The sequence below is a fragment of the Salvia splendens genome, chromosome 11 (assembly GCF_004379255.2).
Source record: "Salvia splendens isolate huo1 chromosome 11, SspV2, whole genome shotgun sequence".
Classification (NCBI taxonomy): domain Eukaryota; kingdom Viridiplantae; phylum Streptophyta; class Magnoliopsida; order Lamiales; family Lamiaceae; genus Salvia; species Salvia splendens.
Genome location: NC_056042.1, coordinates 31,712,448 through 31,739,979, shown reverse-complemented (window position 1 = coordinate 31,739,979; position 27,532 = coordinate 31,712,448). Strand labels below are relative to the sequence as shown.

The window sequence follows — 27,532 nt, the reverse complement described above, 5'->3', positions numbered from 1 at the left end:
CCTTCCCAGCTCGATCCCGAGCTCCCCACACTCGCCTGCATGTAGCATCATCAGAGCCTGCTAGACACCATGGACAAGTGGCATGCAGCGACTGACCCCTTATACAAGTTGATGCTGAAGGATGTCATCGACAGTATTCGTCGCGATTTGGGGATGCCACCCCTGCCCGGGAGTGACGCCGGGACCGGCCACGGGGACGACGAGGAGTCAGACGGGGGCCGTGTTTGATTATATATTTAAAATGCAATAATTATATTTTAAAAAAATAATTTTGTATGTTTTTTACTATTTAAATAAATAATAATAAAAAATCATCATTGCATTTTCCCCGTATTCGTGTCGAAATTTTAATTCCGTAAATTGCATATTTGTGATTTTGTGAATTTTTATTATTGTGGATGTCCGCCAGGATGTCCTTGGGGATGCCGTTCATTGTGCAGTGGGATGTCTTTATGACGTGGCAGTGAAGTGAGAAGTCTTTATGACGTGGCATGAGGTGTTTTTGGGAAGTCCGTCGGGATATCCGCACCATTGCTTAACACATGTAACAAATCGTCAACTACGTACAAAAATTTAAGTCTACCTGTCGAGTACTCATATAATACGCACACAAACAATAAATTAAAATTAATCTTGGGTGTTGGTCTAGCGTTGAATGATTAATGTTTAAAGTCAATTTCATTCGAATCTTGTGTATCACATTTTTAAAATTTTTGATCATTTATCAATAAAAATGATTATTAGTAAATTTGATTGCAAAAGAAATACTCCCTCATCTCATTCTTTTATTCCTATCTCATTCTTTTATTTTGAAGTCGTAAATTTGGATTGATTTTTTAGTATCATGAAATTAATATTTTAAGTTTAATAGTAAGAGATTACTTAATAAACAAACACTATAATATATCAATTGAATATCTTAACTCTTACTTAAAATAAAAAAAATAGTGGGCGTACTTCAGGACGAGACGATGTAGAAAAGTGCGAATAATATGGGAGAAAGGCCGGAGGATGCCTATATTTTATGTCTCATAAATAAACCTCAATTAAGGTGCCAACTGCCTTTTACAAAGTGGCAAATCATTTTGACCCCGTTGTGAATCCGAAAATGATTAGTGTTATTATGCTTGTATATGTACATTATAATATACTACTCCGTACTTAACAAGTTATGTAGCAATTCATCTAAATAAAGAGTGTAGATATTTTATGTATTTTGTTTTGATTTGGGCTACCATTTATTCATTTTTTACATTATTAATTTCTTTCACTTTGTCCTCAATAAAACTATATTCCTTTCGTTCTTAAAAAAATAGAGACATTTGTGATAAAATGAGTTTTAATGCATAATTACAAAAGTGATAAATAATAAAAAAAATATTATTAAAAATTGAAACTAAGCAAAATTGAAATCCCAAAAAATTGAACTGAAAAACCGGTAACCAAAATATCAAGTCATAATTTCCAATAAAAACTTGGGGATAATGTACAAGATGTAGATGCCATATAACATATGTAGGCGACAAGGCAATGGGAAAATATCTTAGAAACACAAAGGCTTGGATATACGACGAAGACAGGATAACCCTGTAGCTACCAAGTATATACACATCCGGATGTTAGACCACCAGAGGGCTACTGGCTGATTGGTTTTCTTCGTTACCTTTGTCGAGGCAATACACCTCAATACGGTGGAGGATACGGAGCTGGAGGATATGCACCTGCTAGGAAATGAATGATTTATGTTAGTTTTCGATCTTCAGGTGCAGAATTGTCTAGCAAGACAATTTGGCGCAAGAACTCTACCTGGCATGTAGTAATATGGGCCCTGCTGAGTAGGGGGAGGGGGGTAGACCGACTGTGGCGGATAAGTTGGTGGATAAGCAGCAGCTGCTGGTTGGTGGTGTTGCGTAGGTGGATACGCAGCAGAATTTGGAGGGTACGAAGGATAATGAGGTGCTGGAGGATAGCTTGCCGAGGGATAAGAAGCTACGGGTGGAGGTGCTAAATACGGAGGTACACTTGCATATGATGGAGCTGATGGAGCATGTGCTTTAGCTGGCTTCTGAAAAATGAAAGATTTGGAAGTAAATAACACGATTCATCGTCTCAAACAAAAAATGAACTCATCAATAAGCATGAGAAAGAAAAGGACAACCGAGCTTACTTTGGCATTAGCATAGTGGATTATCAATCGAACTTCTCCAGCATGCCTGTAGATGAAATGGACATATTAAAAGCCTATCTAGATAAAAGCAAATTGATGCAACTATCATCACTTTTTTCATAGAACATTATATCACGGCTTGAAATGAAAAATACACCATTTGTTAAGTAGTAAGTATGATAATATTGACCACATAGAATAAAACTCGGATTCTCATCCCTCTATTGCAGTTTCACGTTATCTTAAATGCTCGTAAGCTACCAAGATCGATTCACCAAACTTCCTAAAGATGGAGGTGCTAGTTGAGTTGACTAATCCACATTTCGACAACTGAAAGGATCAATACAATCTATATATCAACACAGCAACAAAGCAACCAGCCGTGAATGCAACCAATGGAGAAAAGGAAACAAAAAAACAGAACGACAAAGAAAAGTTGGGTAAAAATAGGACTATTAACTTTAACACTGCTGGTCAAGATGAGATCATTACTAGTTGATGTCTAGGATCTAATTTTCTTCCACATGCGGCTGTATAACATTGAACAAAGAGATCTACGATAAAGAACTTTGGTTCGTTTGAGAATGATTTTATTACGACCAACAATCCATCTAATATCAAATTGACAGACGAATACTCAAATTAAAATTTGAAATACAGAGAAGAACAGAACAATTGGGTTATGTATGTCATATAAAAACCAACCACAAAAAGCCAAGAACACAAAATGCAATTTACATAAACTTCGTACCTCCCTCTTTTGTCTTGAATAGGCCATGGGGTATCGTCATAGCCCTCGGACAAAGCTTTCTGCAACGGAACCCTGAACAATCCAAATTCAAGATCAATTATATACATACATTTGAAAGGATAGGAAATAAAATTCAGTATATTACTTTCCACTGCCGATGAAATCATCGAAAGTGACAGTATTGCTGTTCCAGACTAGAACGCTCAACTCCCGCATCCCTTCTATCAAAGTAAACACAAATTTCTCCTGAAAAATAGGGTTTTTCCCTCCATCTACACAAATTGGAGCATCAAGTCAGATTCCTCAACATCACAAACTAATTCAAATGTGAATATCCGAAATTAGCCAACCTGTGCAAGTTCGGGTGCGAAATTTAGTACTTCCATACTCGAGAAAAACGTAGGGATCTTGCCGTGAAATCCATTCAGTATCTTTCAATTTGTTACAGCCAACAACTGAAATCCTCCAAAAACAAACCACCACAAAACTCAAATTAAAATCGAGCAACAATGGTGAATTAAATCGAGAAAGCTGCGAAGCAGAAGGAATCCTCACCTGTGACCTCGAGAAGTTGACCTTGGATGGCGGAGGCGGACATGGGAGAATACGATGGGTAGTGCGAAGATGATGATGGCTTGACTTTGTTGAACATTTTTTTTAATTAAAAAACGGCTGACTTTATAGCTCGAATAAAAATGATTATTTTATTTCAGAATCGAAAACGTTAACAGCGACTGAAATAGAGAAATTGAGAGTTTGGATTTTGTAATTAGGGTTCCTACTTATATGAAATTGGGGACCGCGTTACGCTCAACAATTTCCCAGAAATCATGAGCAGAATGCGAGATCAATGCGCAAGCGCGTAGAATGAATGAGTTGTAAATTTGCTTCTAATTGAATACATATTCCCAAATATAAGTCTCCATTATTGGGCGCAGCCATGCATATACATTGCGAAATTGGTAACTTCTCCAGAGGGGTGTCAAAGCGTGCGTGTCAGGTCGTTATCGTGTCGACTCGATAACAAGAAACACGAACACGACCAGTTAAAAAAACCCCAAACACGAACACGAACAAGACCCGCTACCCTTAGACACGAACACGAACCCATTAAGGACACGAACCACTTCGGGTCAACACGACACGATAACAACACGTACATGAGATGACACGATAACAACTCGATAACGACTCGACCTGATAACGGTTAAACCTATTAAAAACATCCAATTGCTAATTACAAAATCTGATCTAAACATAAAAACATCAAGAATTTCTTAGTAACAAAATCCAACAAAAATCCAACAAAATTCAATAAAAATGAAAATAATAAGAATTAATAATATTATAATATTATTTCTTAACGGATAACATGAACCCGACACGAACACGACACAAAATTTTCGTGTCCTTAACGGGTCGACCCGATAAGGACACGAATCCAATAAGCTCTGACCCAAACCCATTAATTTCGTGCCGTGTAACGACCTGCTAAAACGATATTATTAGAAACAATAATGTTGGCGTAATTATACACATATAAGTAACTTTTTGCGTAATTAATTTCGAATTACGATAGAGGGTTGTTTACGATAGAGTGTCGTTGTTGTTTCTAACGACAACCAAGTATATAAAAAAAATATATATGTATAATAAAAGAATCAAGACCCATAATCAAAATTTTAATGTCCGATACATCCAACAAAATTTAATACATCGCACTCTAAGCAAATTGGGTACTTCAGCGCGGGCAGCCACGGACTTGAACCGATTATATCTACACCAAATTAAATGAACAAGTGAACAATTATCAAATAATTACGTTAATAAACAAATATATTTAAATAAATAAAAAAGAGAGAAAGAGGGCAGATACAGAGAATCAAATTTTTTTCCACACAACATTAAATGATGCATAAATAGATTGCAGTAGAAGCCATCTTTCTTTGACATAATATTTGAAGGATACGCCACTTGACATCTATTATGTATAGGTTCAATTCATTTTCTTTAACTCACCCACATCACAATCACACAATCATTTTTCACTCTACCCCGGTTAAAACCGTTCATTCCCCCTCACTCCATAAATCTCTCCCACATCTAAACCAAATCACATTCCCTCTATAATATTCCTTTCACAGTCAGTTTTCTACTATTCCGTTCTCTGCATCAAGAAAACAAGACTTATTCTTCTCAACTTCAATTCAAGGTAATTTCTTCACAATCCCATGAATACGAACCTCCACATTTTAATTTCATGATATCAATTCTTGAAATCACAGTGAGGAGAAACTGACAATTGAAATAGAAGTGAGGAGAAACTGACAATTGAAATAGAAGCCGAGAAATTCATCGAGTTGCTTCCTTTTTTCACAAATCTGCCAATTGAAGGTATACACTTTCCCCACCCAAATCCAATTCTATACTTGTGCATCTCATGAAATCAGTAACCGAAGCAAATCAATAATTCGGACAAACTAAATCAAATAATCGAAATTCAATTCATGAAATCAAATTAAGAACTTATCTTCGGGGCTGTTCGGGTTAGTTTCGGGACGTTTCGGGGCTGTTCGGAGTTGCTCGGAACTGCGCGGTGTCGGTTCGGGGTGGACTCGGAGTCAATCGGAAGCTGACCGGCAGGCTGGGACAGCAGCGGCTACAGCAGCGCCTCCCGGCAGCTGCATCGCGTCTCCCGGCAGCGACAGCAGCATCTCCCGGCGGCGACGGAGCAGCGACAGCAGGCGCCTGACTCAGCGCTGCTGCTCGGCTTCGGTGACTCCACGGCGGCGAATCTGGAGCGATGCGGCGGCAGCGGAGGAGCCCGACGGTAGCAGCGGCGTCGGGCGACGGAGGGGCGAATCGGCGCTACCGCCGATGGTTCAGCGGCGTGCGACTGAAGGATCGGACGACACCTACGTCGCCGGAGTACAGTGAGCGTCGGAGGGGAGACGGCCGACGACTCTGGTGTGGTGAGGTTGGCGGAAGGCGACGGGATTTGGGGTGATGAGAGAGAGATTGAAATGGTGAATGAATGATATGTGTTGACCGAGATGGAGGAAGTAGAGGGAATCTCTTTTGCTTTGGGCCATCCTTTTTATTTTGTTTGGGCTCAATCTTTTATTTGTGTTGGGCTCAAGTTTTAATTGGAGAAATAAGGTGGGCTAGGATAACAATTGTCTTGGGTAAAATTTATTAATCCTTGGACCGATAATTTAATTGTTGAGAATTATTTAATTATTTTCGAAATAATTTTGAAGTATGAATAATTTATCCCAAGCCCGGAAAACATATAATTTTTTTCTTAGCAAAGGGGAAATAGTTGCGATAATTCAATTATGCGCTTAAATAAATTTTGGGATTTTTGTTCGATATTATGATGGAAAATACGAGGAGCTAACGGAGGAATTATGAGCGTAAGCGGCCGACCGGCATCGCCCCGCGACGCCTCGGGCGGCCGCTAAGGAAATGGAAAGAAAGAGGGAGACGACGTTCTTAAGTCACAAAAATAATTAAGTTAATAAAGAAGTGCTATTAATTAAATTTCCCAATTTAATTAATATACAAGTTTCTAAAATTTTCTAACGGTGAACAAATGATAAAAGAAATAAAGTAGGGGCATGCATTCCTAGAAGTATGTGAATTTTTCTCAAGTCTTATTAGTACGTTATTTGTTTTCAAAAGGCTATCTCAGTGAGTTAAGGGTGGAGTCAGGAAAATTCAAGTTAAGGGAACTAGACAATCAAGGTGAACTTTCCTATCCTACATACTAATGTGGATAAAAATGCAAATTATTTTGAGGTGATATGTTATGAAAACTCGAACCTATGTTCGTTGCTGTTTCAAGTGATGTTGTCATGCCATAAATATTTTGTGTATGATGCCTATCTGTTGGCTACGGCCAAGTGAATTATGAATGATGATATAAGTCGAATTCGGGTCCCAGTGAGGGTGGTGTCCCCGCTCGGACTAGTGTACACAAGCTACCTCTGTCATGTTGGGCAGAGCAGGTGACCGTGGAAGGTGGCCACCTTCCCGGCACAAGGATACCTCTGACATGTTGGGCAGAGAAGGTGACCGAGGAAGGTGGCCACCTTCCCGGCACATGTATGTAAGGTGACCGTGTGAGAACACCATCTCAACGGCACAATGTGATCAGATATGGATAAGTACAGGAAAAAGGGACTGCAGTCCAATGTGATATTTTTAGTAAGCTCGGGTCTTTTCAACAACACCCCGAGTGTTACTGTGATGATGGCTTGACAATATTTTCAAATGTATATGTGTAATTTTCGGCAATGTGTTCACTGAGTACTTTTTGTACTCAGCCCTGCATATATTTCTAAATGTGCAGGTTGAGCAGCGAAGTGGTGGAGGAAGTGCTATTGAGACAAGACATTTAATTCAGTCAGATTTTGACTCTCGGAGGTTCATGTCTTCATACATGGAACCGCGTTCATTTGCTTCCGTTGTGCATTTTAAAAGACTCAAGTCTATTTTGTTCAAAACTCTGATATTTTGAAATTTTTACAAACAATTACTCGAGTCTTCATGATCGAGTATCTTTCTTCTATGTATCAGCATTTAATTAATCATGTCTCGCAACCAATGCTTGATTTTATTTTTCCCCTTATTTCTTTCCCCGCTTCTTTAATCCTCCCCTAGTCGCGATCAACCGTGTTTTCTATCCTTAGAAAATGCGGTCGTGACAGAGTGGTATCAGAGCATTCTTTCTCGCTCTGAACCCGAGAGTTTTCTTTGAAAATCTTTGGTCTAGCCTTGTTCCACTAGACTGTCTAATCGATGAAAATACTCTTAGCACTCCCTCCCATCGCGCTCAACGAGGAAAAAGGTAACACTTGTTCTTTTTCAAAAGAAAGTCAAGATGTTTAAAAGTTTGAAATGGAGAAATAACTCATGCAGTTAATTTGGGTGAACAGATGAAAATACTGAGTTTAAAGAAAGAGTTGATATTTCTTGATTTTGTAGCGTGCTTAAAGAAAGAGTTAGTATGTCTTTTCTTGGCTAAAGACTGTGAATGTATGAATAAAAAAAAAGGTAACTTTCCTGAATGGAAAAAGGTACTGAAATATGAAAGTATAAAATATATGAGTCTGGTACCAATTGTTGAAATGATGTCTCTTTTTGAGTTTGTGAAATGATACCTCTTTTTGAGTAGTAATTGAATCATGTTGCTAGAATGGGGAAATCAAAATTTTCAAGAACTTAGAATACTTAGTTATGCGTTCCTTCTAGAACACAATATGAACTCGGACTTAGAAGTGCAGTATGTACATTTCTCGCTTTCCCGAGTGACGAAAAGAAAGGAGGCGATAAGAAAGAAACTTCGTCACGAAAGAAAAGCAATCCAACACAGAACAAAATGATGCTTCTAGAAAGATGGTAGAGGTTAGATGTCATTCTCTACGTTCCAATGACATGAATAATCTAGGTTAGCTTTTGTCTTTTGTGACAATCCAATCACTCTCAAGGGTCGTACCTTCGATCCAACTAAGTGATATATGCATATTTAGCAAGAGAATTGACTGCAACGTAGACAAAGAATCCAGTCTTGCAAATAATAAGTAAACAGAAACGACGTGTTACGAGGATGGGCGTTATGACGAACCGAGAGTACCAAAGAGTCGTAATTCCACATATGGTCATCTGACGTGATCGTAAAGTGAAAATAGCTTGTGACCAAAGTTTCTCATAACTCATTTACCATCCTTTATAAAGCGTTAAACAACGGAGTATCACCATCTTAGTTAACCAGGAAGATTCATCAGCAACGCTTACTTGGATTACCATGAATTCCATTTCCTCGCATCCCCCTGATCAAAATACTTTTGTTGAATTAAGATATTAAATGACTTCATTTGCAAGGTATTGTGCCATTATTTTTCCCTCTTCTATGTCAAGGTTGTGAATCACTTTCAGTTTTGAGCTTGCTCCCTCATGTTTTCAGATAACCTCCAGTGACTACGGTCCTTCTTTACTCACTCTGTATAAAAGCAATACTTTGACTATCTGAATTCTTGCCACCAAACTCCTATACTAGGGGTTGCTTTATTTATAGCTTTCAAGAATGAACATGTTTCCCTAAGCAATTGTATCTTCAATGATAATATGTTCTTCAAAAATCGTTAGTAGACCTTTTGTGATTTCAAAAGTGCTTGTTGACAAGATCTTTAATTTATAAAGAACAATCCCCTCTTCTAAATCCACTATGATTATTCCATCATGCTGTGAGCTCTTCAGCAACTCCAGGTCTAAAGCAAATTACTCTTCCCTGAACTAGTTTGCTCTAATTGTCTTCTCTACTAGTTAATTTCCGTGATCTGGTTATAAACTTTGTGAATTCGTTAACGTGATATAGTATCACGATATTGTTGACCCAAAAGGGTAGTTGCTTGTTATTCCTATTCTCAAATCCACTTGAGACCAATCATTTTCAGTCTCACTATATTTGAGCAGCCATCTGGTGAGACCTTAATTTTTTTTATTTTTTCTTTTTACCCTTTGTGTTTTCAGACATACTTATTGACAAGCTCCTTGTTTTACCTGAATGCTCTCATCTTCTGAATTCAAATATAACTGTTGTCTCTTGATTTGAGCTTTTCTGCAAGCTCCATGTTAAAGCTAGCACATTGCTTCTCCCTTGGCTAGTTTCCTCTTGTTGCCCTCTTTATTAGTTAGTTTCCCTGAATTGCCTATAAACTCTAAAAATTTCGTTGATATGATCTCCTATCACAGTGTTGTCGAGCAAATTACAATTGGTTGTGTTTCCTATTATTTTCAAATCCATTTGTAACCAACCATCTCAGGTCTTCCTATTATCATCTGGGGATACTTGAAACTTTTCTACTTCACTTTTCATTTTTATTGTATTATTGGCCATCTATTATTGACATCTACATTCTATTTCTCATACCCTCACTTTCGCAATTTATTCCATCTGGCAAGCTCTTCCCATAATAAAATTCTCAAGTTCTATGGGTATAGCTCAAGCCCTTTGAAGTTGTATCTTTTCTTTTCCGGGAGTGAGCATAATGAGCCCAATTGAGCCTAGTCTTTGCACTTCATGAAAACCTTTGTTGCAAGCTATTGGTGAGAGTTTGTGGTGAACCAAACACTCACGTAATTGAAATAATTATAATCGTTTTATTTTCATGGCTACCTTCGAGCCTACACAAAGCAAGAACGATTTGAATATTTCTCTTGGAATCCCAAGTTCAGTTCCTATCAAATTTAAAACTGTTAGACCACCTCTAATTTTCCTCGCGTGAGACCCTATGAAATTCTAGAGGAAGTGGGCCCAGTAGCATATCGCTTGGCATTACCACCCAACTTTGGGAACGCACACAACGTATTCCAGGTCTCCCAACTTCGAATGCACGTGTTTGAAAAAAAAAATGTGATGCGCCACGAAAAATCGCTCTAGAGTCTGACCTGAGTTACGAAGAAAAGCCGGTGGAAATACTAGATTGAAAGACGCAACAGCTTCGGAACAAGTCGATTACTACAGTGAAGGTTTTGTGGAAAAACCACGGACCAGAAGAGGCAACATGGGAGTTAAAAGAGGAAATGAAAGAAAAATATCCAGAGCTTTTTGTCTAACTACTTTCTAAATTTCGGGACGAAATTTCTTTTAAGGGGGATAGTATGTAACGACCTGCTAAAACGATATTATTAGAAACAATAATGTTGGCGTAATTATACACATATAAGTAACTTTTTGCGTAATTAATTTCGAATTACGATAGAGGGTTGTTTACGATAGAGTGTCGTTGTTGTTTCTAACGACAACCAAGTATATAAAAAAAATATATATGTATAATAAAAGAATCAAGACCCATAATCAAAATTTTAATGTCCGATACATCCAACAAAATTTAATACATCGCACTCTAAGCAAATTGGGTACTTCAGCGCGGGCAGCCACGGACTTGAACCGATTATATCTACACCAAATTAAATGAACAAGTGAACAATTATCAAATAATTACGTTAATAAACAAATATATTTAAATAAATAAAAAAGAGAGAAAGAGGGCAGATACAGAGAATCAAATTTTTTTCCACACAACATTAAATGATGCATAAATAGATTGCAGTAGAAGCCATCTTTCTTTGACATAATATTTGAAGGATACGCCACTTGACATCTATTATGTATAGGTTCAATTCATTTTCTTTAACTCACCCACATCACAATCACACAATCATTTTTCACTCTACCCCGGTTAAAACCGTTCATTCCCCCTCACTCCATAAATCTCTCCCACATCTAAACCAAATCACATTCCCTCTATAATATTCCTTTCACAGTCAGTTTTCTACTATTCCGTTCTCTGCATCAAGAAAACAAGACTTATTCTTCTCAACTTCAATTCAAGGTAATTTCTTCACAATCCCATGAATACGAACCTCCACATTTTAATTTCATGATATCAATTCTTGAAATCACAGTGAGGAGAAACTGACAATTGAAATAGAAGTGAGGAGAAACTGACAATTGAAATAGAAGCCGAGAAATTCATCGAGTTGCTTCCTTTTTTCACAAATCTGCCAATTGAAGGTATACACTTTCCCCACCCAAATCCAATTCTATACTTGTGCATCTCATGAAATCAGTAACCGAAGCAAATCAATAATTCGGACAAACTAAATCAAATAATCGAAATTCAATTCATGAAATCAAATTAAGAACTTATCTTCGGGGCTGTTCGGGTTAGTTTCGGGACGTTTCGGGGCTGTTCGGAGTTGCTCGGAACTGCGCGGTGTCGGTTCGGGGTGGACTCGGAGTCAATCGGAAGCTGACCGGCAGGCTGGGACAGCAGCGGCTACAGCAGCGCCTCCCGGCAGCTGCATCGCGTCTCCCGGCAGCGACAGCAGCATCTCCCGGCGGCGACGGAGCAGCGACAGCAGGCGCCTGACTCAGCGCTGCTGCTCGGCTTCGGTGACTCCACGGCGGCGAATCTGGAGCGATGCGGCGGCAGCGGAGGAGCCCGACGGCAGCAGCGGCGTCGGGCGACGGAGGGGCGAATCGGCGCTACCGCCGATGGTTCAGCGGCGTGCGACTGAAGGATCGGACGACACCTACGTCGCCGGAGTACAGTGAGCGTCGGAGGGGAGACGGCCGACGACTCTGGTGTGGTGAGGTTGGCGGAAGGCGACGGGATTTGGGGTGATGAGAGAGAGATTGAAATGGTGAATGAATGATATGTGTTGACCGAGATGGAGGAAGTAGAGGGAATCTCTTTTGCTTTGGGCCATCCTTTTTATTTTGTTTGGGCTCAATCTTTTATTTGTGTTGGGCTCAAGTTTTAATTGGAGAAATAAGGTGGGCTAGGATAACAATTGTCTTGGGTAAAATTTATTAATCCTTGGACCGATAATTTAATTGTTGAGAATTATTTAATTATTTTCGAAATAATTTTGAAGTATGAATAATTTATCCCAAGCCCGGAAAACATATAATTTTTTTCTTAGCAAAGGGGAAATAGTTGCGATAATTCAATTATGCGCTTAAATAAATTTTGGGATTTTTGTTCGATATTATGATGGAAAATACGAGGAGCTAACGGAGGAATTATGAGCGTAAGCGGCCGACCGGCATCGCCCCGCGACGCCTCGGGCGGCCGCTAAGGAAATGGAAAGAAAGAGGGAGACGACGTTCTTAAGTCACAAAATAATTAAGTTAATAAAGAAGTGCTATTAATTAAATTTCCCAATTTAATTAATATACAAGTTTCTAAAATTTTCTAACGGTGAACAAATGATAAAAGAAATAAAGTAGGGGCATGCATTCCTAGAAGTATGTGAATTTTTCTCAAGTCTTATTAGTACGTTATTTGTTTTCAAAAGGCTATCTCAGTGAGTTAAGGGTGGAGTCAGGAAAATTCAAGTTAAGGGAACTAGACAATCAAGGTGAACTTTCCTATCCTACATACTAATGTGGATAAAAATGCAAATTATTTTGAGGTGATATGTTATGAAAACTCGAACCTATGTTCGTTGCTGTTTCAAGTGATGTTGTCATGCCATAAATATTTTGTGTATGATGCCTATCTGTTGGCTACGGCCAAGTGAATTATGAATGATGATATAAGTCGAATTCGGGTCCCAGTGAGGGTGGTGTCCCCGCTCGGACTAGTGTACACAAGCTACCTCTGTCATGTTGACCGTGGAAGGTGGCCACCTTCCCGGCACAAGGATACCTCTGACATGTTGGGCAGAGAAGGTGACCGAGGAAGGTGGCCACCTTCCCGGCACATGTATGTAAGGTGACCGTGTGAGAACACCATCTCAACGGCACAATGTGATCAGATATGGATAAGTACAGGAAAAAGGGACTGCAGTCCAATGTGATATTTTTAGTAAGCTCGGGTCTTTTCAACAACACCCCGAGTGTTACTGTGATGATGGCTTGACAATATTTTCAAATGTATATGTGTAATTTTCGGCAATGTGTTCACTGAGTACTTTTTGTACTCAGCCCTGCATATATTTCTAAATGTGCAGGTTGAGCAGCGAAGTGGTGGAGGAAGTGCTATTGAGACAAGACATTTAATTCAGTCAGATTTGACTCTCGGAGGTTCATGTCTTCATACATGGAACCGCGTTCATTTGCTTCCGTTGTGCATTTTAAAAGACTCAAGTCTATTTTGTTCAAAACTCTGATATTTTGAAATTTTTACAAACAATTACTCGAGTCTTCATGATCGAGTATCTTTCTTCTATGTATCAGCATTTAATTAATCATGTCTCGCAACCAATGCTTGATTTTATTTTTCCCCTTATTTCTTTCCCCGCTTCTTTAATCCTCCCCTAGTCGCGATCAACCGTGTTTTCTATCCTTAGAAAATGCGGTCGTGACATGCCGGTTCGTGTCGTGTTATCGTATCGTGTCAAAAATTGTCAGTTCTACTTCTCCTCGTATATTGCTATAAAATTACACTTTAATTAGGCAATTACTATGGAATAGACATTGTTGCGTTTTAAGGAATTAAATATCACTCAAAAAAGATTTCAACGATTACATGTCAATTACCCAAATTATTCATTGATTATCTAAAATTATATTGATGACCTAATTAATGTGTATTTTGATTGTCATGTTGGTATTTCAATTGCCGTAATTTTTTATAAAATATTTCATCCCAAAAACAAAATACCACTGTCACATATATTTGAGTGGACATCTCAAAATGGGACAAAATCGAGTCAACCTTAATCCTATTAAAGAAGTATATTAATCATAATATATTTGTATCTGCATGGTTATATATTTATAATTATGATATGAGTATTTGGATGTATTTTTTATTGATTCGATTGAGATTGACCATATCATCCGTCTCATTTTCTACGTTGAATCATCCATTCTAAATGTCCCATTCCAATTAATCTTTTTCTTTTAATTAGTCATGCTAAAAAGGAATCGAACATTAAAAGACGAATAATATTGCTATTTACTGTTATGACCAATCATAAAATATTTTCTGAAAAAGTGTTAGAAGATTATATATAAAAATTAATTTAGCGCTCTAAATCAAATTTACTATGACTAGTTATAAAATATTTATGCTCAAAAGAAATCAAATATTAAAAACAGAGAATATTGCTATGTAGTTATTATAATCGATCAAAAATATAATCTCTTTAAATTGATGAATATGTGCAGTGGAGAGCGTTATTCTCATATTCATCCCTTAGATCATTTATTCTTCTTAATATGGGTCGTTAGATCTCATTCATCAACGGTCCAGATTATCTGCATTATTACACTATAATAGTGCATTATTAGTCGGTGTGCATTATTCAACTGAAAATCTGCATTATTACACTATAATGGTGCATTATTAGTCGGTGTGCATTATTACACTATAATAGTGCATTATTAGTCGGTGTGCATTATTCAACTGAAAATCTGCATTATTACACTATAATGGTGCATTATTAGTCGGTGTGCATTATTCAACTGAAAATCTGCATTATTAAATGACACGTGGCACCAATCCAACCGTCGGATGACAAAATCGTGAGACTGAGATTAAAAAGAACAAAGAACAAATGATACAAAAAGGAAATGAATACATCCCTAGTGCGGTATATTATACATATAAATTTAATTCATACACTACATCAAATTAATTATTTGAAATAAATTCATCATTAAAATATCCATTTTTTCTATTATACTTATTACATTATCTAAAATTATATACTATCATTCAAAAAAAGTAATCATTTTTAATGGAAAAGTAATCATTTTTAATGGAAAAGTAATCATCTTTAATGGAAGGAAGTATTGAAAGATATCCAACGAAATTTCAACTTTTGCAATGTAACCTTTAAATTTTTAAATGCCGTAAAATTATGACTTCAACGAAACATAAAATTAATTTTCATATTTTCTATTCTCACACGCCCCAAAACCTTAACGTTTCAAATAAACTTAAAAATAAGAAAACAAAATATTTGAAGTGAATACCACGATAAAGTAGGTTGAAGTTTGACTGTATGTGGCCCACATCATATCTAATTTAGGAAAATGAAAATAAGTCATGTCGTTGTCAAGTACTAGGTCTCTTCATCCGATAAGAAATAATTAAAATTTAAATCATTTCAGATGAAATCCCAAGTAAATTCGTAAAACTTTCCAAGTGAAAAATATGTGAAAAGAAAAAGTGAAAATATGTGAAAAGAAAAAGTGAAAATATGTAATGATACGTTTTCCTGAGCAACAACATAAAAAGTTCATATTCAAACCACCCAACTTGTAATGAAATGAATGAATAGCATGCAATACAGCCTGATGCCTCTGACTTATCGAATATTCACAGTCACGGCCATGGTGTATATGTACAGACTGGCCTTCCATACTGCCCCTTAGTCGCTTTCCTCGTCATCCTCATCTCCAAACGAAAATATCGATGCATCGCCTTGAACTCAGCTTACCTCCCCGTCTCAGCAGGCGTAGCAGCTGAAGATCCTAAAGCGACCTGTTCAGTCTTGCGTGTCAAATTTGCAATTTCATTTGGGTCGGCATTGCTCTGGGCTGGGGCATCTTTTGCAGTCACAGATCCAGCAGACTGGGAAGAGGCTCCAGTTTGGCTGGATTTTGATGGTGCAGTTTCTTCAGAGTCGCTGTCGGAGAACTCATCATCTTTATGTTTCTTTGAGTCCTTCGCAGCTGCAGCTGTTGGTTCCTCGACGGGACCAGGAGTTGGTATTGGCGCTGAATTGGCACTGGTCTTTGATGGAGGCTTTGCAGGAGCAGCAGCGGGATCATAATCCACAAGAACTACAATTTTCGCTGCGTACGTACGAAATGGCCAAGTTATGTGAGTTCCGAGGCATCAGAAGTGGACTCATGGAGATCATGGGGCTTAGAAGATTGCTTACGGAGATCGGTTTTTCCCCAAACCGCAAGAGCAAGTTGTTCTACGACAACAAAACAGCAATCAACATATCCGAGAATCCAGTGCAACGTGACAGAACCAAATATGTTGAAGTCGATCGTTATTTCATTAAAGAGAAACTTGAAGGAGGAATTATCGAGTTTACGTTTGTCCGATCTGAGGAGCAATAGGCAGATATCCTAACTAAAGCTGTGAGTCCAAGGAGCTTCAAAGAAATATTGGCCAAGTTGAACATCGATACCATTGCTCAACTTGAGGGGAATGTCAAGAAGAGCCTCCAAACGGCTAGAATCAGTTACCAATACATTGCTAATTTTTATTACAATAAAGAGTATGGTATTACCTAGAATGAGTAATTAATGTATTTGGTAGTACCTAGAATTAGAGGGATTTCCCATGCTATAACCCCCTACAAAATGTGGCTTCAATGAATATTCTCAATAACAAAAAATACAATCAAATCCTTCTTCCTACTTTAGTCACCATGTTATATCTTCCATACAATGCCTCTCTCGATTACCATCTTTAAGAATTGGAACTCTCTTAAATCTTTTTGGAGATGAGAGATCTGTCCACGAGTGCTATCGTAACTGTTGTTGGAGGCCTTTTAGGTCGCATTGTAAATTCTCTCGGTGGTGCCCCAAACATCCCTTTCCACCAGTTTGAAAACAAATCACCTAATCCTATATCATTCCATCACCGTCTATATATAAATATCATGTATATTTTATCTTTCTTAATTATTGTTATTATCAATTTATCATTTCGATATTAAGATCAAATCATAATTTTAAAACTCCACTTTCTTATTGTATAAATATTTCGAGTCATCCAATTTAAGATAACCCACTTTCTTAAATTCCACGTAATTTTAGGGGGAGTACAAGTTGAGTATAGTAAAATAGAGAGAAAAATGTTTTTAAATATTTTACTGATATGCTAGAAGAGTAGAAGTAGGGCGGAGCCAAAAATTAATGTCAAGTGAAATAAAATTATATTATAAATAAATTTAGAAATATTCAGAAGGGACCTTTAAAGAAGAATTTAAAAAGAAATTTCTAAATTTGAAGCAAAATAGCATGGCTATAAATTTTTTAGGGGGAAATTTGTCCTACCTAGGGCTCATGTGGCCCTGCCCAAGATTAAAAATTTATTGTATAGGAGTAATAAATATATAGAAAATGACGATCTAATTAAGATAAACCGAAAAAATTAAGATCAATTTGAATGAAGATAAATGGAATATTATTAGGATACAATCAAAACCATAAAATGATAGGCGTACTGAGATAATTGTATGAAACGCATTACTAATCATGAATTAAGGAGCAACATCGTAAAAATGAGTAAATGACCATGACTTTTTTGTCTTTTTTCATGTAAATAGCCATTTTAAAAATATTACTGTTGTACTCATTAAAATTTGCTGAAATACACAATCAAATCATAACAAATTATCTGCTAAAACTGATAATCATCATCATCATGATGCTCGAAACATCCTAATTTTTTCCATCGCAGCATCAGCAATAGCGGACGTTGCCGCGGAATTTCCACCGACGTGCAAGAATTTCGTGGCGGACGTCTGTCATTGTGCGTCCCATACATGAATACGGAATTCCGCAAAGGAATTTGCAGTTCCGTGGCGTTCCGCGGGGAATTCCGCGCTGACGTCCGCCATTGCTTTGACTCTCGCGTAATTCAAGTTTAATGCATTAAATGTGGGAATTCCTTCGGGAATTCTGCTGGCAATTCTGCCACTATGCTGTGAGAATTTCGTATGACGTGGCAGTGCAGTAGAAAGTCCGTATGACGTGGCAGGAGGTGTTTTTAAGAATTCCGCGGGGAATTCCGCGCCACTACTGATGCTATGAGGCAATTAAAATCAGCATATATCATTCTCTCTCCTTCTTACAATACCACCTTATTAGTCTGCAGCTTTATTATCTGATTGCAAGTCTTGAATATACAAATTCTCTTTGCAACATAGATCACAATTAATTCTTTGTCATCATTTCAATTGAAATTAATCACCTAATCCGATCATCATTTCATCGGCCATATAATTATCTATATACAAATATCGTGTATACTAATTAAGCATTTTGCTTTATGTATTATGGTCGTGTCATGAAACTAGATCTAAATATAAAAATGCATAACAAAATCATATGGAGAGTATTTTTAGGTCACTGTTAATTTTTTAGGTCATTTTAATAAATGATGACCTAAAATAATCTAACAATGTGAAACCCGAATTATATAAAATGACCTAAAATAGATTACAATGACCTTTCGTGTTTTTGGTTAGTTTTTTACCATCAGATCGCCTAATCTTAAGGTCACGATTTGGCTTGCATTTCTGTATTAAGATATTATACTCCATAATTAAGATATATCAATTTAAGATGTCCACTTCCACGAGATTTTAGATGGAGTACTTGTTGAGTGTATAGTAAAGTAAAGAGGAAAATGTTGTTAAATATTTTAGTGACACGATAGAATAGTGGATGTTTATTCTAAAAATAGAAGCTGTTCATATAAATTAGAACAAATCTATGAAAACGTGATCACTTTGAATCAGTAAAATGGAGTATGATTAGAGTCTTAGAGATACAAACAAACAAACTGATATAGACGTGAGAATTAATGTTTGATACAAAAAATTTTGAAGGTGGTGTGCTTTTTTCAGTCTATGTATTTCAAGCTATTGTGGATTATTCTTATTGTTGTTTTAGTAACAAGTTGATATCATTTTAATAATGATAATTAAAATTTATCTTTGCCATTTTATTTTGTTAATAATAGTATCTCTTTGGAAGTGTCAAGGAATTTGAAGAGGACACTGTTTATAGTAGTAGTTTATAATATGTGAAATTGTGAATCCAATATTGTTTCTATACATGATGGATTCGATATTACCAAAAATAGATTTTAATTCCAATAAAAAAACCTTTGTTTTCAGAAGTGATATAACACCCATGCATTGACATACAACACAATTACGCAATCACTGGCCACCGCAGACTCTTTCAGAGCTTGACAAGCCCACTATTTTTTTAAATTGCATAATTAATTATTTCTCTTTCAGAACTTGCCAGCCCCACTATATATTTAAATTGCATAATTAAGTATTTTTATTAATTACTAGAAAAATTAAATTTAAGAGACGACATATATGCTTAATTATAGGCAGGGAAAATACATTTACAAATCTTAATTCCATACAAAAGTTTATCTGGACTGATGGATACCCTTGGTAATTAAAGAAAAAATTAACTATTTTTAGGTTGAATTTTGTTCGATTTGTTTATGCTTGCGAATCGTGCAATTTATGATAAGCACATTATTAACCACGAATCAAGGAATAACATAGTAAAAACGACCATACCTTTTTTTAATCTTTTTTAATGTAAATAGCCATTTTTGAATTTTAGTGTTGCACTCATTAAATTTTGCAGAAATATTGTTTCCCAATGAACAAAGCATGATAACGAAACCCAAAATTCCTTCAACATTTGTGAAGTTTTCAAAGTGAAAGATTTTAGCCTAATACATGTTGTATTCTAAATCAATTACTATCATCAATAGCCCTCGAAATCACATACTAGTACACTTCAAACATACATTCAAATTGCAACAAATCATCGGCAAAAACTGACAATCATCAATCATCATCATGATGATGAAGCTCTAAACATCCTAATTTCTTCCAACAAACAATCAAAATCAGCATATGAAGAGCCACCTTCTTCAACCGCCCTCCTCGCCACCTTCCCCAACTCCCTCGCTCTCCTCCTCATCCTCTCTCCTTCCTCCCCGCCCATCAGCCGCCCCACCGCCCTCGCTATCTTCTCCCTTCCTATCGCCGCCCTCTCGTCCGTCCGCTTGCTCCACTCCTCCGCCCCCACCGGCACCCCCATCCCCAGCACCTCCGCCACCAGCTTCTCATTGAAAAACTGCTCCGCCGACAGCGGCCACGTCACCATCGGCACCCCCGCCGCCACCCCCTCCATCAGCGAGTTCCACCCACAGTGCGTCACAAACCCTCCCACCGCGGCGTGGCTCAGGATCTGCACCTGCGGGGCCCACCCTCTTACGACCATCCCCCGCCCCTCCGTCCTCGCCTCGAACTTCTCATCCACCTCCGCCTCCTTCCCGACCACCCATATGAAATCTTGCTCGATATCCTCGAGCGCGGCCGCGATCTCGTCCATCTGCGGCTTCTGTACGATCGCCATGCTGCCGAAGCAGACGTAGACGACCGAGTTCTGTTTTCTGGATCCGAGCCACTTCATGCAGTCGTGGTGAATCTCCGGCGAGGTCACCCCGGAGATGAGGGAGACCGGGCCGATATGCCACGCTTTACCGGTCAGTTTCCGGTAGTGCGAGGCATAGGCCGGCTCCAGCTCGAGGAATGTGTTCACCACGATCCCGAAGCCGGCCCCGTCCGCTTCTAGAACCTTATAGTAAGTTCTAGAAGCGGATCATCGTCTGTCGCTTTCAACTTTAAATGGTGCGGCAGCTGCCGCCTCGAAACCATCACCCGGTCGGGCAGGCCTGGAACCTCGAACTCTTCAGAGTCCGAGGCAACCGCGTCTTGAGGGCGTTGTTCCCTCAAGACGCGGAAAACGCACATGGGAAAAAATCCTGTGCCGTAGAATACGACACGGGGGATGCCGAGGCTGCGCGCGACGGAGGTGGTCCACGAGAAGAAGGCGCCGGAGATGAGGCAGTCGGGGTCGCCTTGCTGTAGGATGTCCTCGACCGGGCGGCGGAAGAGGTCGAGGGCATGGAGGAAGTTGTAGAACATCTCGAGAGTGGTGGTGGAGGAGAGATCCTCGCAGCCATCGGGCAAGCCGGCTTCGCGGCAGGGGAATTCGACAAGGGAGATGGAGATGTCGAAGCCGCTTCGGCGGTCGGCGTCGATGGAGTCGGAGAATTTGGATGCGTTGGAGGGCGTGGTGATGATGGTGGATTTGGCGCTGCGACGGGCGAATCCCCGGGCGATGTGTACGGCCGGGATCATGTGGCCGGGGGCCATCATCGGTAGAAAGTAGATGTGAAGAGGTTTGTGTGGTTTTGGATCCATGGTGATGTTGTTTTGCAGTGTGAAGAGGGAGAGGAGTGTTTGGCAATGGAGTGTGGTTATATTGGACTATTGGGGAGAGAGACGTGTGGAATTTTGGTTTGACAAGCATTAGTCACTCTAATATGACTAAACTTTGGTAATTTAATGACAAGCACTTGGTCCAAAGAGAAAAGTATTCTCATGGGGTTGTTTCATATAGTGATAGTCTAATTACTAACAGTGATTGATATTTGAATATTTCAACCTGTGCTTTATATATAGTGTGTGTGTCTTATAGTGAATATTAGGTTAAGATCACCGATTATGTGCCAGTGGATCTGAATTCTGAAGTTATAGATATCGAGGATATTTGTTTGTGTTAGGAGCTTATGAATTTAAAAATATGTTTCGTAAAACAAATTTCTAAAGAATTTATAATCAAGCTACGTAAATAAATTGTAAGACCATTATGTCTTTACTTTAGTTAGTTTACCGGCTTGGGCGGTTAATCTAGATACTTGATAGTAGGAGCATTAAAAAGTATAAAGTCGACATATAAGTCAAATACTATATGTTAGTTAGTCTTGAGACGATAAATTATAAATTCTATATATTATTTTATAATTAGTACTTCCTCTATCCCATAAGACTATGAACATTGGGGATTGGGGATGGTATGAGAATAAATTCACAATTATTAAAGTAAGAGAGTATAGAAAGAAAAAAAAATTATAGAGTCTCACTTATTGAAGATAAAGAAGTCATCAAAAATAGAAGGTGATATTTTTATAGGACATCCCATAAGAGCACCCGCCGTGCCATCGGCACGGTGCATATCCTGCTCTTGCCGACGGCACGACCCTGCTCGATAGCAAGAGCATCGCCGTGTCGAAGAGTACGCCTACGTGGCGCCTCCTGATTGGCTCGTTTTTATTCCGTTAAATTTATTATTATTTTTTAAAATTCATAAATATCAAAAATAATTCGGAAAAAAAAAATCGGATTCCCAAAAATATAGCCGCTTTTTACCATTTTTTCAATTTTTTATTTTTATTTTAAAAAAAAAACTATCCCAAAATCATCTATAAATACCCACATGAATCATCCATTCTTTACATCAAATTATCTCTCATTCATACTTCAATTTTTTTATTATGAATTTAATTATGTAAGTTTTAATTTTGGGGGTTTTAATTATGTAATTTTTAATTTTTAGTAATTTGTAATCGTATTTCGGATATTTTTAATGCATTTTAATATTGTGGAATTGTTTTAGTAATTGAAGTAATCTAATTGAATAATAGAATGGTGGGACCCTTGAGCATGCTATTGCGAAAGAACATGAATGTGAGTGTTGTGCTTTTAACAAAGAGTAGAGAGTAAAAATGAATAAAAATGGGTCCGAGCTTACACCCATGCTTTTGCCATGGATGTGGATGATCTAAGGACTTTAGTGAGTTCTCATTGTCAAATGGTTCATCGGGAGATTGACGTGTGGCTGGTGGGATGGGCCATTAAATACTAGTAAAGTCTATCTAATAAACTCATTAGTAATGGGCTTTAATTAATGCGAATTAGTTGGCCCAATTATTTAATTGAATAGTTTGACAATTACTAGTCTATCCTAATGTCATTGTGAAATTAATTAGTACTACTTCACTAAATATGATTTTTCAATGTGATGATGATTTGTTTAATTCCATAAATTACATTATTGTTCTATAGTTCAATGAATTTAATTGGCTTCGCTTAAATAAAAATACATAATAGAGTACATAAAATTGGTAATGAAAAAAAATACATAATGGAATACTCTATATAGATTCTAAAACCAAAAATACCCAAGCGAAATACATAAATGAAATAAAAAATAGTAAAGTAAATTAGAACAACTAATTAAAAATCTTTATAATTATCCGGTAATTGGAACTGGAACCTCTAATATCATTGAATTACAAAGAATATGTTCTAGCAGCATGCTAGTTTGATTGATTTTCTGGTTGAGCCATTTTCTATTAAAAAAATAGTACTACGTCTTTTTACGTTTAAAATAAAAGCACGATCTTAGGGATTTACTTTTTATTTTTTAAAAATTAGAGACCAGAGGCCCATACCAATATGTGGATTCACTTAAATGGGAGCGCGGGTTAACTTGCCTCTATATATTTTCTTTATTTGAGAGCTAGTAGAAGACTGTTCACTCAGATGAAACAATTTTATTATTCAAATTTGTATATAACCCACTGCTCCATTCGTCTCCTATTAATTGTCCTTTTTTGCCATTTTCGTCCGTCCTTTATTAGTTGTCCACTTTCACTTTTTCCCTGAAATGATAAATAGACCATACGTTCCACTGACTTATATCACTCACATTTTATTATAAAACTAAATATATGAAAAAGGTATATTTCCATCACACAAATTAGTGTCCTTATTAGTACTCCCTCCGTCCCATAATAGATGACACACTTGGAAATTGACATAGAATTTTAGTAGAGTTTTTTGTATGTTAGGTGGAGAAAGAAAATAGTATATTTATATTAATGTGTGAGGAAATATTTTTCAAAAAAGGAAATATGGCATCTTTTATGGGACAAACTAGAAAAGAACGTGTGACTTCTATTATAGGACGGAGGGAGTATTAAAAAATGTCAATAGCTGTTTTTGTATTATAGTGTACTTTCTTCAATTTTGAAGAGGTATATTTAGGCATGCACAAACTGAACCGGACCGCCAGTTAACCGGCGGTTCGAAACCGCCGGTTCATGAACCGGAACCGGAACTGACGGCGGCGGTTCAAACCGGCCGGCCGTTCGGCGGTTCAAGCGGGCCGGTTCAGGTTCGTAAATATCACGAACCGTAACCGGCGATTCACCGGTTCGAACCGCCGGTTCAATAAAATTTTTAAAAAATTATTATTTATAAAATCAATTTTAATATATAAAAATCAATTTTCACAAATAAATAAATAAATTCAATAATTTCGTAATAGCCCATATTTATTTGTTGGGCCTATGATTCTAATAAATTATTCTTGGTTGTTTCTCTTTTATAGAGACATCCTTGAATATTTTTTGTTTCACTTTCAATGTGGGACAAAATATGTTGAAGTATTTTCTTTTATAACTACATGTTTAGACCATTCATTCATCTTTTTCCAATGTGGGATACAAAACTTTTATTGTTTTCTATTTTTCTTTATTTTTTACTACATTTTATTATTCACTAACTTTATCTTTATTTTTGTTATGATTCTTTTTCTAAGACAAATTTATAGATAATAATAGCATCAACTAGAATAATTTAATTAAATTTGAATATTGCATGTTGCTAATAATTTGTATATTTATAGAATGTGGACGTGTTCAAATAATTGGATTTAAATGTAAGTATGTTGTTAATTTTTCTCAATACATTGATTAAAATGTGAAAAAAATAACAATTAATATAATTGGTATAATAATGATAAAAATAGATAAGTAAAGAATGATTTGTTTAGTGGTATAATATAGTTTATATATTAGTAGTAGACTAATAGTATGATTTAGTATAATAGTTGTTATTCTAATAGATGTAGTATAATTTATATAAATAAAATTATTATTTGTGAATATATTCTTGATAGATAAGAATAAACAATTATTGAGTAATATGATTTGTATATAGATAAATAATTATTCATATTATAGTTATCACTAGATTAATACAATTTGTATAATAATTATTCTCTTAGGTGACGTTCGGTTGCCATGACTAATATCATGAGACTATCCATCTAGGATTAAGTTGTGGGATTATTTTAGTTGGAGGGGGGAGGCTATGACTAATTATCATGAGACAATCCATATAGGATTAAATTGAAGGGTTCAATCTTATGAACCAAACATGATACATATTTAATCATGAGATTTAATCTTGCCAACCGAACACCCCCTTAATGTGTATAAATTATAACGGTATTTAATAGTTAATATACACATAAACTTATACACAGGCAAATCGATAATGATAAAGAATTAAAGAATAATACTTTATGTAATTATATTTATTGTTAAGTTATAATAATAGAAGATAGTTAAGATATAAATTAATATAAACAAAGATGATGGAGACGTATCATGTTGTTATAAATAAGGAGTTTTATCCCACATTGAAAGAAAGAGCAACACATCCAAGAACATGTAGCTATAAAAGAGAATCATCCGATACATTCTCTTTCAACCCAAAAGCTCAAGTCCAACATTAAGTGTAAATTGTAACTTATAAGTTGTGACTTGTGACTTGTAGTCTCGTTGAAATAAATACTAAAACGAGAAAAATGAAAAAAAAATTACGAACCGTCGAACCGGCGGTTCAGGCAAAAAACCGGCGGTTTTGAACCGCCTCATGAACCGGCGGTTTTTTGAACAGGAACCGGGCGTCCGGTTCCGGTTCATGGGAATGATGATCCGTGAACCGCCGGTCCATGAACCGGAACCGCCGGTTCCGACCCGTGTGCATGCCTATATTTAATCATTCTAAGATACTTGAAAAAATATTTACGTTCTTTTCCATATTACCTTCTTTGTTTTGAATTTATGGAGTAACTTTTTAAAAAGATATACTTTCACAATTTATCTATTTTTTTTAGTTTGCTCATAATCATTAAGCCCATTAGCGCATAAATAGGATGAATCATATACAGCTAAATAATTAATGGTAATTATTCCATTTAATTCTTACAATAATTTTGAATCTTTATTTATAAAATGAAATAAAAAATTAAAATTATAAATATAAATATAAAATACCGAATCTCAAATGGGACAGCAATTTTGTGATTCTCCTGCCTCTTGGCCACATCCGTGCAAACATCATTAATATTGCATACACCAACTTCACTCGCTCGCTATATGTATATGCGTAGTGTGTGTGTGTTTATATATTCATATTGCAGATAAATAATTAGTACTATTATTAATACTAGTACTCGTATTATTTAGTCTCCACTCACCGACAACTTTTTTCATATACTCCCTTTTCATTCCATGTTAATAAAGGTAATAATGGACGCAAAAATGAACATAAATAGGGACTAACTTTTTAAAATTTTACTTAAATATAAATTTTTAGGTAATTTAAGTTATTAATGGGGTCTTTTTATATGTATAAAATATGAATACATTTTAAAATTTATAATAGAATTTTTTTTAAAAAATGAATTCATTAGGGGGCTAAAGCCCCTCTACATATGCACATAGGCGTTTTATTTTCTGCACTCATTTTAAAAAGATAATAATAATAAGTAGTTAAGATGGAGAAAAAATAAAGTAATGGAGAGAATAATGTATACTTGTAACTTGTTGTCTCAAAATACATGTTCTTAGGTGAGGTTTAGGATTTTGCACAGGCTTGGATCAATTTTAAATTAAGATAATTGAATTACTTAATAAAACTGAACTCGTATCTTTCATCCCTACGCTAGTTTATGTTTTAATTAAACATATATTTAAATTCATTGAAAACTTAATTCTTTTCAAGCTGTATACTGATTCAAAATGTGTATAAATTATAATACTCTTTCTATCTACCAACATCATATACAATAGTTACATTTAAATACGGAGTAGTATATAGTTTTCATTATAATAAATCAGATTCTACACTCTTTTATGTGCATACCTTTCAAAAGATTTCTTGGTTACCAATAGTGACGAGGTGAAATCACATTTAATTACACATCACACCACACAACTATTAATTATATTTTCACTCCTCATTTACCGCGTGGAATCATTTTTCGAATAAAAAAAAATCTACCAACAATTTTTATAAAAGATAATTCAGCCAAATCGAACAAAGTAGTACTCCTAATATAGTAAATTATAAAAATATAGAAAAAAGGCAATACTACATGATATACTAGGAAAGTAATAATAAATACTCCCTCCGTCCCATAAAAATAACCTATTTAGGGTTGACACGAGTTTTAATGCGTAATTGATAAAGTAAAAGAGAAAAGAAAAAATAGTTGAAATTATGTAGTAGATGATGAGACCCATAAATGATAAAGTAAAAGAGAAGAAAAAAAATGTCACCTTAAATGGATATAGACTATTTCTATGAGACGGATG

At 36.5% G+C, this 27,532-nt stretch overlaps 1 protein-coding gene, 2 long non-coding RNA genes and 1 pseudogene across 3 annotated transcripts; 2 read left to right on the top strand and 2 right to left on the bottom strand.

Moving 5' to 3' along the window:
- Positions 1-1,439: 1,439 nt before the first annotated feature.
- Positions 1,440-3,800, bottom strand: LOC121753630 (elicitor-responsive protein 1-like). Its single transcript, XM_042148854.1, has 7 exons — positions 3,474-3,800; positions 3,269-3,373; positions 3,064-3,190; positions 2,919-2,990; positions 2,168-2,213; positions 1,807-2,065; positions 1,440-1,721 (listed from the first exon to the last, which is right to left on the bottom strand). The coding sequence occupies exons 1-7, from the start codon at positions 3,568-3,570 to the stop codon at positions 1,684-1,686; spliced, it is 744 nt and encodes a 247-aa protein (XP_042004788.1). The 5' UTR covers positions 3,571-3,800; the 3' UTR covers positions 1,440-1,683.
- Positions 3,801-4,693: 893 nt separating this feature from the next.
- Positions 4,694-6,155, top strand: LOC121754990. Its single transcript, XR_006040597.1, has 2 exons — positions 4,694-5,130; positions 5,204-6,155. It is a non-coding gene; the product is annotated as an uncharacterized LOC121754990 (long non-coding RNA).
- Positions 6,156-10,880: 4,725 nt separating this feature from the next.
- Positions 10,881-12,342, top strand: LOC121753560. The gene is made up of 2 exons (XR_006040462.1): positions 10,881-11,317; positions 11,391-12,342. It is a non-coding gene; the product is annotated as an uncharacterized LOC121753560 (long non-coding RNA).
- Positions 12,343-19,839: 7,497 nt separating this feature from the next.
- On the bottom strand, positions 19,840-21,450 carry LOC121755026 (annotated as a pseudogene).
- Between the last annotated feature and the right edge of the window lie 6,082 nt (positions 21,451-27,532).

Bases quoted from the DNA above. Each gene is read 5' to 3' on its own strand.
- LOC121753630 (XM_042148854.1), bottom strand. From the start codon at position 3,570: ATGTTCAACAAAGTCAAGCCATCATCATCTTCGCACTACCCATCGTAT. The intron at 3,191-3,268 runs GTTGGCTAATTT...CAATTTGTGTAG, and splicing joins TCGCACCCGAACTTGCACAG to ATGGAGGGAAAAACCCTATT. The intron at 1,722-1,806 runs GTAGAGTTCTTG...ATTTCCTAGCAG, and splicing joins CCCATATTACTACATGCCAG to GTGCATATCCTCCAGCTCCG.